General features: G+C 35.9%; 1 protein-coding gene across 2 annotated transcripts in view; it reads left to right on the top strand.

The window, feature by feature from the left end:
- Positions 1 to 3,943: 3,943 nt before the first annotated feature.
- The window catches only part of cyst (rho guanine nucleotide exchange factor 18 cysts), an 81,578-nt gene continuing 72,654 nt past the window's right edge, over positions 3,944 to 12,867 (top strand). Inside the window, exons 1-3 of one of the 2 annotated variants that reach the window (XM_077441920.1) lie at positions 3,945 to 4,292; positions 4,410 to 4,584; positions 5,116 to 5,184. In XM_077441920.1, coding sequence (XP_077298046.1) covers positions 5,142 to 5,184 — 43 coding nt within the window. In that variant the 5' untranslated portion in view covers positions 3,945 to 4,292; positions 4,410 to 4,584; positions 5,116 to 5,141. Of the gene's footprint in view, positions 4,585 to 5,115; positions 5,185 to 12,867 lie in introns of both variants that reach the window. The other variant, XM_077441921.1, reaches the window with a different exon arrangement.

The raw sequence follows: 12,867 nt of genomic DNA on the forward strand, positions 1-12,867 counted from the left end.
TGACGGAATTTTACTTTCGAAAGCAACTCAAACAAAAAAAGAGTTTTCCATTGAAAAATCTTCAAATGAAAGTGAAACTCTACAGAAACAAAATGAACAATATGAATGTAACATAAAATATTTAATAGAACAAAATGAACTCTTAATTAATACTACTGACGAACTTCGGGAAAAATTGCTGTCTAATTTAATGAATCATTCTGAGGAGTGTAATTTTGCTAAATTGAAGGAACAAAACGAAACTTTGAAAACCACTATAGTAGCCTTGCAAAAACGCATACTTGACAACAAAAGCATGGCCAATGAAACAAACTTATATGAGCTGGATTCCAAATTGGTAGAGATTAATGAAGAGCGTTTAATTTTGAAAAATCTTCAGGTGTTGACTGCAGAGATACATCAAATACAACAATCGCAAACCCAGTTAAAGCGAGATGTGTTAGTAGAATTGATGAAAAAATCGAAGAGACATACAAAATGTAAATGCTGATTTGAGATTATTATCTTTTTAAAATTGTTTATACAGTTAGCGATTGTTTTGAAAACATTTAATAAAAATCTGAAGAAATTATTTGTATTCTTTTTTTAGTCATTCAATGTTGGCAAAAATTTTATTTGTATTAAAATATTGTGCATTATAATATACATATAGTGCATACATACATATATTCTTGATCATTATTACTAACGATAAAGAATTAAATTTTTTTTAAATCATGAATTTAAATGAAATCGTTGAATTGCACGTGTTTTTTTTATTCTCATTGATTTATTTGTGTATCAAATTCATACACATACTCTATTAAGTACATACTTATTTTTATTTATACCTATTTATTTACCAATAATTCAATAAACTGGCTTATATGTCAATTTTTAGTGATTTTTTAAATTCGTTTTACTTTTTTATAATTTGAAAATCGCTATTATTTTTATTACAATTTTATACGGAAAGTTGGAAAGGAAAGTCGATTTTACTAAAATCGTTCAAGTTTAAATCGAATTTTGTACTCCGAGTCAGTAAATTTTGAATAGTTGTGGCTAAATACATTATTATACATACGCCTATATGTAAATGTACATATATTTAAAGGCGTTTTAATTGTAACGACGAACATAACGAGTACGTAACTGATAGATTGGGTAAACAGATTATTGTGCAAATTGTGCGCACGATAATCGTTGCCACAAAAATCGCGAATACGTCATATCTGGCACTCAGGTTCTCGTTAGTATAATATTTCGCGTGGATTGATGGAGTTTTTGGGTGCCAGATGTTAGTGACATGCACTGGATCTCTTTTTGCAGAATAATCACCGAATCGATAGATTGTCTCATAAATTCTTAGCTCGCATGTATTTAAGATACATATTTATTGGGTGACCGTAACCGTACCGAATGTTAAAAAGTCGAAAATGTTCGTTTACCATGCATACATATGAAAAACGGTTAGTATATATATCAGTGGCGTGCGGTAAAACTCTCTCTCTCCCCCCGTCGTATATCCTCACGTAATTTGCACGAGCAGGATACAACAGGAACAAGAGGAACAGGCTTTTCCTCCCGTATCCTGCGCACGCACTGTACAGACTCCAGGGATGTTCAACTCGAGAGCACCCCGGAAGTCGGTTTTGTAGAAGCTCGTGGTAAGCGTGGGCGGGGCTGGTTTCCTCAAGGTGCCTTCCTTCGTCGTCGGTGGTCTGGTCTCTGCTGATGTCGGCTCGGCTCGATGTATATCTCTCTCTCTCTCGTACAGTGTGCGTAAGTGAGGGTGATACGGGACAAAGGCGGGAAATTGAATAGTAATGAAAACAGGTTATAATTCTGTTTGTATGGTGACTGTATTTTATATATATATGTATATACAGAGATCAAGCAGAGGGGGGGGGGGGGAGTCCGTCGTGAAATTAGCGCGCACGTGTTCGAGAGGTTATGATAACCTCACTCCTCACGTGACTACGTGATCTGACTTCGACGAAGAAAGACCAGGATTTCCTCACTTCTCACCGGACGTATACTGAAGCTGTACTTCCAGTATCGTCTGCCGATCCAGGCTGAGCTGATCGGGACTCGGTGGTGGGAACAAACTCGGTAGCGAACAGAGATGTTCACTCGACCGAAGCGGAAAACGAATAGAAGGCGGGGACGCCCGCTCGGCGCCGATCTCCCTCCAAAACGGCTCCTTTGGTCGTAACGCCACGAAAGCTGACCATGAAGACTTGGTCGGAACACGCACATTAAACAAGGCTGTGTGACAAAAAGAGAGATTTATTTATTTATTTATTTTAAACAGACCATTGTGGCATAACAGGAATTCCTAAAGCGCCACAATGGTCAAAAAATATAACACAAAAAAGAAAAAAAACAAAATAACAATTAAACATAAACATAAATACATCTACATACATAAAAAATAGCATTTATAATAACAGATAAAGTAAAAATATCAAATAAAATATAGCATAAGGAATGCCTTGCACCTACAGCCAGTTTCAATAAATATGTAAGAAACAACTACAAATACAAAACATCCCTGTAAGGCCCAAATGGAAGAGAGTTAATCAAAATTTCACTCATAAATCACAATCAATCATGAAAACAATGATGAGCGCAGACTACCAGATAAATGGGTTAGAGTAATTTCCGACAATTTACGCTCACTAAGGTGGAAAATATCACATTCAGTCTCGGCAGCAACGATTTCATTAAGAAGTCGGATAGCTCTTGGAATAGGAGCCATTCGAAAAAGGACTGTGCGGGCAGGAGGTACAGCCAGCAAATGATGATGTCTACCACGCACATAGTGAATAGGGACATAAAGCCCCAACTGCTCCAGCAACAACGGGCATGACGTATTACCACGTAAGAGCAGGAGAACGAAACGAATTAATGAGAAGTTTCTCCGAAGTTCAAGGGAATTATACCCAAGCATGCCCAAAAGGAAAGGAGTGGGGTAGAGATATGGGTAATACCCATATTCTTTCCTATATAGGAAACGAAGAAATGCTTTTTGCACTTTCTCAATCATCAGAGAGTAATTTGCTTCATGCGGATTCCACACAATCGCATTATACTCTAGCTTACTTCTCACAAGCGAATTGAAAAGCAAGCGAGAAGACAAAGGATTGGAGAATAATCTTGCATATCTCAAAACAAATCCAAGTCGACGAAAGGAAACGTCAGCGACTTTTTTGATATGGTTGTGAAAGGTGAGCTGAGGATCAAAAGTGATACCCAAATCGACAATAGATTCCACACGCTTCAACAAGACGGATCTAATGGAATATCCGTGACAATAGAGTGAATGTGCACGTCCATAGCTCATAATTGCACATTTGTTTAAATTAAGTTCAAGGCCTAAACTAGAACTGAACTCCAAGACAGCGTTAATATCAGCTTGAAGGAGAGAGGCTTGCCTCTCATCCTTGACAGCAAAAAATAATTTAACGTCGTCAGCAAACAAGAGACATGATGCATTACATAAAACTCTAGGGAGGTTATTAATAAGAATTGTAAATAGTAATGGGCCTAAAGTGGACCCCTGAGTAACACCAGATCGAGTAAAAGAGATAATTTCACCGCATGCCACTCATATATATTATATATATGTACATAGTACTGTTTACCATGTACCCTTTTTTTTTTGATCTTTCGACTTAAGATCTTTCGATTTTCGATCTTTGCCTTCCGATATTTGCTTTTTCGGGCTTTTCACTTTCGGGCTCGTATCGTATTTATTTATTTTATAAAGTCATATTTTTAATAAAATTTTTGTATCGTTGTTCACACATTCGGGTAAAAATCGTTAAATGCTCGGGATGATATTATATTTCCAATTCAATAGCTTCACATAATTTATTACATTTTAATAATTGCTGGAAATATATAAAAAAAGAGATGAAAGTCGAAGTAAATTCGTCAAACATATGATCATGATTAGGTTGGCAGTCTGCGTCGTGCATTCGACAAGTCGACAGCGAGCGAGCGACCGAGAAACACTGCACAGTGCAACAGGTGTGTTTGTGCGGTGGCAGAACCAGAACTAGAACCAGAACCAGGACCCGAATGCATTCTCATTAGTATAGTCTGTCGTGCGGTTGCGTCCTTTAGTGACGTTCAGTACTCCGCAGTGACATCACATTCCTCGTCCCGACTCCCCGACTCCCCGACTCGCGACTCCCAACTCCCGACTCCCGACTCCTCAGTCACTCCCCGTTTGAATCCCCGTCACGAGAGCAGTTTCTTTGCCACCGCAGAAACACCCCCGCGCTCCGGTCAACTTGCATTCCGCGGTATTTGCTCGTTAAATATATCCTTTCGGTCACAACGTGTCGACTCGTTCAAATTTGAATCGTGTGTGTTTTGTTCTATGTATTTGAATATTCATTTGTTTTGTCGTCCATCTTAAGTTTCGCGTCATCTGTCACTTCAAATGTCACCGATGTGCGCTGCCAAATTTACATAAATTCTGTGTGATGCTGTGAAATTTATTGCACCATTTATACATGCAAAGAGTGCAGTGTTCGAGTGCGATATTTTAGCATGACTTTTCGATCGGTTCCTGTCAAAATCGTCGCCTGAATGGTAAGTGTCAATTTGCATACTTTCAACGATTTATTTCATGTTTGCACAAAAAAACAACAATTCATAAACTTTTCAAATGATCTAGTCGTTTCACTTTATTCAATGTTGACAAATAATATATGCAATAAAATAATTTTATACACTTTTCAATATACATAATTTCAAATCAAATTTATATAGAAAAAAAAGTTGAAGATTGAATATACATACATACATAGAATAAGAAAAAATTACTTAATACCTCATTGTGAACAAATGTGTCACAAAATCAATGGATTTTCATTGTATTGTGTTTACTTGTTTCCATGTAAATAAACAATATACATAGATTCACATTCCTGTAATCTCGCAAGAGGCCATTGTGCGATTAACGTAATCTATATATTAATTCACAGTGCACTAAATAGCTAACAATCGTCAATTACGTTTTGTGATTTTTTTTTTCTACACAATTAAACTCTACAATTGCCGTTACTCGAAACTAGTAATATGTGCAATCTTTGATCTTTTGCATTGTTATTTTTATTTCAGTTCCCATAGCTGAGAAATTGTGAGAAATGGACAAACTGAGCGAGGAGCATCACGGTCTCATTTCATCAGGTGCGTTAATTAACCACCAAATTTTTTTTCTCACAGACATACACAGTACATATTCACTCGGCTTAAACATTACTGTATATAAATATTAATGTGTGACAATTGAATCTTATTAATTTCATATTATGTTTGTTATTGCGGCTCGGACAACAGTGTGAGTATGTATATAATAAATTACTTATACACGCATAGCTATTCCATATACTATTTCTTCAACTATGACTTATCATACATATAAACATAAATAGTTTCATATAATTTGCCAAAACACGATCATTTTGAAATGCATTACACATATGTATGTAATTTTAATTCAAGTTGATTCATTTACACGCCGATGGTCCAACTTATATTGACTGCAGGCTACTTAAAGGGCTGAAAGTTTATAGTTTAAGTAAAATAATTACGAAATTAAACCAAAATGTAGGACTATGTGTTGTATGTAAATGGTTGTGATTGAAAAATAAGTAATGTTCACGGCGACCTGTCAACTGTAGTTGGTACATTTTGGTCACCCTTCTGTTACGTGATAGCTGTTTCATCACGAGTAAAGCATAGATACACATTAGGGCAATCTCAAAATACAATACACTTTCCAACGGTGTTAAAAACAAAAACAAATAATTTTTTCTGCGAAGTCAACAATAGCCATTACTAGGAATTGCAAAACTACCGTCATTTCCGATCCCGGTATTATCGAAATAAATGATACCGGTACTACCGGTATTATTTTTTGATTAATTAATTTTTAATAAATAAAAAAACATTGCTTCCGATATCCCGAGCAACGCCTCCATGTTTCAACAAAAATACGCCAAACGCAAACACTCAAATACAGGATATTCGGGTACAAAATTGTGAAGTAGGTACGTCCCAGGTATAAATTGCAATCCCGACTTAGCTTATCAGATACACAATCATCGCTCACTGGAGATGCAAACGAAGAGTCAATTAATTGTTGTTGAAAGACAAATTATATATATTTTTCCATACACTAATTAGAAAACTAGGCCCTGTCATATCAGCATTTAAAACATTTTCTTATTTCAATAAGAATTGAATAGGTTTGCGAACTTGAGACACATTGTAAGAGGGCCGCGATACCCAAAATGTTACCGAATGTTGTATTTAACTATACATATATGTATCGAAAAACAGTAGAAATTGAAACAATTTAGGTACAAAGATATTGAAATAAAAAAGACAAAGATATATATTAAATAATTGCGTATGTCGTTTTTGTAGTTTTTAGCCATTGAGATATCGTTTGCGACAAATAAAATGTACAAATTTGAAAAAAATCGATCCAATCGGTATTTTTTTTAAATACCGGTATTACCGATACTACCGGTTTCGGTTCTTTCGGTATTGCAATCCCTACACACGTGTGATCGATCTATCTGCGACTGTCACAATGGGTGACTGGTGGTGAGTGGCGGAAACTAGTGTTACATCTCACTCTTTTACTATGTGCGTTGTGGTAGCGAATAGAGGAATAGAGTTTGTAAATATGCAAATATTATTATATAAATAAATATGTAAATATATTCATCATTAGATGTTAGATGTCCACTGATTTGATACTGATAATTACAATCAATATATCTTTCCCTTCTTGTTTAAAAATAATTTATAAAAATAATAATAATTTATACGAGTTATAAGCGGTTGCCCACTTCGACTCGTGAAATGCATATTTTTCAGCTCTGACCCTTAATAATGTCTATAGAGCGGATGGTCATTAGGGCAATGACAAATAACAATACACTTTCCGACAGTGCTGAATGCAAGAGAGCAAAAAAAAAAGTTTTTCTACGAAGTTAGCAATAGCCAAAGCGCCCCAAAAGCATATTGCCCTGATCACCTTCCGCTGTCGAATCATGACAAACAAATCGCTATCTGACATGTGTTTAGAGATAAGTATTTATCCCATGATTCTCCACAGGCTTCTGGAGAGGACGGGTTGACGAATAAGAAGGTTTGAATAGTGTCTCTTTGGAATTGGAAAATTACCTGGATTTTTGTCAACCGAAATTCGTATAGGAGGTTCGAACTTTTATGTTAACGTTCGAGAATATCGAATAAAATCTCAACCCCTAGGAACATAAGACTTGTGGGCTTTGCCACTGTGTGTTTACGAATGTGCATATTACACGTTATGGCAGTAAAATTCATCGAATCGACCTCTGAGCGGATACTTTTACCCAAAGTTGATCGAATTTCACCGCGAAATCCGTTGACCATTGTGTTCCCTGGGCGGTTATTTCTTTGCACGCAAACTACCAAAGTATGGGACCTCGGTGGGAGCCACAGAACGCCAAAAAATACCGCAGTTCTCACATAAAGAGGCTGTTTGTGTTCCATGGGACTTGATCAGTGACCGCATCACAGTCACCCGATACGAATCACCGCTAGCCAAAAACTCCTTTCTCTTCTTTGCTTTTATTGTTCGCGATAAACAAAACAAAACATCAAGAAAAAAAAAAATAACCCAGTCTTACATTATTATTATATCATCACATTCATAACCGAATATGTATTGCGTTTTTGTATACAATTCGTCTTAAAACAGTACCGAATCACCTTAATTTTGAACGTTTCCCATGAGTATTAGACTTGTGTGTGTGTATTTTGTTGTGCATATACATTTTCAATTATTATAATAGTTTGCGTTAATTCATTTGCTTCTGTTTCATTTGAATCACAACGGCCCACATTGAATATGTCGCTTTCATTGTCTGAAACATTTAAAAAAAATGACTATTAGTTTGTGTTGAAATAACAAAAAAAAAAGTGTTTCAATTTTACTGCAGGTCGATTCGTGTTTGTTATTATTGTGAATGTATCGATTCTAGTTCTTATTATTATCGTTGACCGACTTTTAATGTTATGAAATATCGTTAACGATTCGTTCGATGTTTATCGAAAGTGTTTCCATTATTGTCTCGTTATGTATTTATGTATGTTTATAATTTGTGCAATGTCATCTTATAACGATCTGTTAATTACGATGTCGATTATATTGTGCTATCGCTAGTTTTCCGATCGATCGGGTTGGGTATGGTGATTTTTTAAGATGAAAAATAGTCGAAATCTCGAATCTGAATGACGAAAATCTTGAAAATTGAATGCCATTGAAGTGCTGACTTGTATTAGGGAATAAATTAGCCGACTGATTGCGAGATTTTTGGTGCTGTCTGCTATGGTGCTAGGAAGGGATGCATTTCGGAAATTTCCCGTTTTGAGGTGTGATGGAATAAATAATATTATTTAAGTGGTGCGATTTATTTCAAGCTTATATGTATACGGTTGAATGGCCTTTTATCGTTCACTGAAGTAGTAATGAAAGAGACATCAATGATCGGTACGAGTTTCGTTTTTAATGAGCAGTGATCCCCGTTGCATTGTATGGAGTCGATACTTTGAAATGTGGTGCTGTAGGCGGATATTGTGCACTACATGGACCGCCAAACTCACGAACATCTCAAAGAGATGGCAGTTTCAGAGAAACTCTCCACAACATGTAGACAAAGGATTCTTTCCTACTTTGACCATATTGCCAGGATGAGTGTGGAGAGTCTCGAGAAGCTGGTAGTCGCCGGAACACCAGAGGGAAGGCGAACAATAGAAAGGTGTCCCACAAGATGGTCAGATCGTATTAAAAACTGACAGGATCGTTCCAATATAATGAAATTTGAGTTGGCACATCGACCAGGAGGAGTGGATCTTCCACCGGATCCCAGATGGTAAAAACAATCTGACAAAACGAGAGGGTGGCGGAAAAGCAAATATATATGTAAGTAAGTCTACTTACCATTAGACGTCAAGATGGTCAAAATTGTTGTATTTTTTAAACGTGTCTATTACGATTATTTTTCGCCATCGTATTGGCGGAATTGATTTGAATATCTATTGTTGACCAAACAGCGCAAAATAGCAAAGTTTCAAAACTTCGGAAGAATGTAGATATAATATACATATGTTGTCAGACCAATGAGCGAAGTGAAATATAGAAGAGGCTTGTAATAAAAAATTACCACAACGCTCAGCATTGACAAAACGAGACAGAAGATGTGTCTTCGGATGCAAAAGCAGTACATATATCCAAAATAATCTTCAGGGATCATTTTTTAAAATAGAAGTTTTTGATAGTCGGGGCTGAGTAGGGGGGGGGGGGAGGAGACGGTACAAATACCCAGCGCCCAACTACTTTTAAGGGCTCGGCTCGAAATGGTAAACGAAGTCTGCAAATTATCGTCTGCCCTGCGGTGACGCAGTTTTTTTAATTGTATTCACTTTTTGGTCACCAAATTTAAATTTCCCTTGGGCCCGAATTTTCTCTCGTCGCCTATGGATACAGAAGTCATTCATCTCTGTTGATGATATCCCAGTATTGTCCCGTAGATTTTCTTCTTGATAAACATTAACGTGTGTTTACAATAAAGGAATTGAGAAAATATATGCCCCATTGATTGTTTATTGTCTTCTGTGGAGGATCGAAAGTATCGGTGAGTGATACGAATAATTAGACGACGTACTCATTTTTACTTTTTCGTGAAAAAATTCGTCCTTTCGAGATTTTGACTGATCAGTAATCGTGCTTTTTTTCTCATAAACAGGAAGGATAATTGAATGTGCTCATTGGAAGAAGATAATAAGTGGTGCTAATTTTGTATTTAGCCACAATTAATTTGTAATTAATCGATATAAATCTCTGCACAATTGCATACATAGAATATACTATTGTACTTACCGTGCTGAAAGTTTGCCTGTTCAAATCTCCAAAGAGTCCCGCTTTGAGTATGAAAGGTTTTTTGCACTGTTGCAAGATCTTCAGAATGCTCTTTTTGTTCCTGGTACTCCAATTGTACCAATTGACTCCGTATACACGATCACCCAATGAACGACTCTGTAATTTAAGTGTTTTGTCTAAATTTAATCAAAAACTTGTAAGGTTCGTTTTAACTTTTGTCCCGAAACGTCAATACATAGTACATAGTAGTGTCGACGGCCGAAAATTGCGGTAATTTCAGCGGTGAATGTCATTGCCGCAATTAGTTTAACAACGCTTCTTGTTTATAACAAATTGCCGTCGTTTTTGCTAAAATCTTTATTTAAACGTTTTTTGATTCGTCTAGTAGTTTGTGTTTTTTTTCCTCTTACCATCTCTGTAATCAGATCACCCGTGTAACAGTACACGGATAGTTGGAGTGTATGACCCAATGCGATTCCTATGAAATTGTACTGAAATCATAAAAAGTGATTCGCCGTTAATTTCGCGTCTATTATTATCAGTCTAATCTGGATGATGTTTTAATTACTAACTGAATGTTGGTTGTTATCGAAGATTAAGCATGATGTAATGATGGTGAATCCAGTTTGTAAAGGTTTGACGCAATTCACTACGTGAAACAGATCGTTGAAAAGATCTATGTACCTTTAAAGGAAATAAAATACAAAGTGTTAAATGTTTTGTGACCCAAATCCGAGGAATTGTGTGTTATTGACTCGAGACTGTTTTGCAACTTCCATAAATTCCGTGTCGAAAATTTGGATTTTCGTGAAATTAAATCTCTACCAGTTTGTTTGTTCCGAACAAACGGAATGAAAAATAATAAACTTTAACGCATTTGACCCTACGATTCGCTTAAAAATATAATACTTTGGATGCCGGCCAAATCGATTATTTCCATGGTAGAGAAAGTTTGTCGAAGAAATCGATTACATTTGCAAGAGTATAATTGACGTTAACCCCAAATTTAAAAATTTTACTACCCCCACCCTCCCTCATGTAGTATTTTAACCCATTTGAACCCACGCGGTCAGTTATGAACTTACACGATGTATGCCAGCGCGGTCATTCACGGCATTTTACAATTTTGCGTCGTAAAATAAAGGGATCACTCAGGCCGGCCGTAAAACCTTTCGTTACGCTTGGTTAGATGTTGGTGATGAATTGTAAGAAAGTCACACGAAATTAAATCAGTTCCTTTTGGAGTTTTGAGGGAATAACATCGAGCGCTTTTCGACTTGCAGATATGTCGAAGAGAAAACATACGTAAGTTTTTTATTTTTACATATTTTTTATTTATCTTTATGTTTCTAATACAGTAGGACTTATTGTATAATATGCATAAGAGAAATTGCGTTTATATATCTCATATTCCTGAAAAAAAAAATCAAAAGTCGACGGAGTCGTATATGACTCCTAGGGATAATGACACATATTTTTTTCCAGAGAATGCAATTTTACTACTGCAGAGATACGGGAAGAAATTGATAATTGGGACGTCTCAACTTCCGGATTCCACATACATACATATTACCACCCCTGGAAACTGATATTCGGTTAAAGAAAAAAGTAGGGTGGAAATCTATCAACCATTTAGTATAAATATGTATAATAAATATATGGGTGGGGTTGATCAAATGGATAACCATATTTCTAACTATAATATAAGTATTAGAGAGAAAAAATGGTACATGCCTATTCTGTTTTGGAACATCGATGTAGCTGTGAATAACGCTTGGATTCTAAGCAAAAGTTTTGGTTGTAAATTTGATAAATTAGGATTTATCAGACAGGTAACAGAGACGTTGTGCAAGTGTTGTGGTCAAAAACGAAAACAATTGGTCCCATTCAGACCCGGCAAAGTTAATCAAAATCAAAAGGAAGTTGGAAGACATTTGATATTGGTCAAACAGAAAAGGAGAAATTGTGGACACTGTAAAAATAAAACGTTTTCCGCTAGTGATAACTGTGAAATTCCATTGCATGACAAATGTTTTGTACCGTATCATAATAATTAATTATTTTGTCTTCATGTATTTTGTTTTTACGACTTTTGAACCCAAAATCTCGTTTATGACATTTCTTCTTTTAAAAGGGTGCACCCTTTTTTTGTTGACGATGTGTATATGTCACAATATATGTACCTACGTGTGTTATGTTATGCGATTTGAAAATATCATTTTATCGAAGAGATGCGTGTTTGTTATTTTTAAAATTAATTTTATAAATTTCTTAACAATAAAATTACAAATAACCAGTGAGAAAGTATTATAACTGATTATGTGACTCCATTGTGATTTTTGTTTTATTTTAAAAAACATGTTTCATTAGCCCCAAAGGTCATTCACGGCACCACCTTGAAAAAAATTAAAAATGTTGAAAAATCAATTAATTATCCATCCCTATCCTATAAAAAATATTTCCCATGAAATAACTCAAAGATTTTGGAAAATAAACGAAAAAATAGTCCTGGGCACATGGGACATGTGTTTTCACGCGAGCTCTGGGTTCAAATGGGTTAATATTATTCTGTTGAGTTTGGGTGCATGCTCTGGTCAGCGTACGTACCCCATTCTCGCCTCATATAGCCAGCAGCATACATAGCTCGGTCGTTAAGCTTCTGCTTAGCGTCGAGAGGCTCCGGGTTCGATCCCTGGGTCCGGGCCTCGAATGAAAATGAATTTTTCAGAGTATGCTGTTGGTTAGACCTAGATTTGTGACTTCAGGTTGATCGTTTCCTATCAGAGTTTTCCAAACGGTTCCCGGAAAAAAAAAATGGCTTCAAATCCCTCCTATACGATATGTCACCTATAATTTGTTATTAATTAATGTGCAATAAATAAGTTTGTGTACAAATTGATAGATGTCTCATTGATTTGTGAGTTTTACAGTGT

Source organism: Arctopsyche grandis, chromosome 12, assembly GCF_051622035.1.
Source record: "Arctopsyche grandis isolate Sample6627 chromosome 12, ASM5162203v2, whole genome shotgun sequence".
NCBI classification, from domain to species: domain Eukaryota; kingdom Metazoa; phylum Arthropoda; class Insecta; order Trichoptera; family Hydropsychidae; genus Arctopsyche; species Arctopsyche grandis.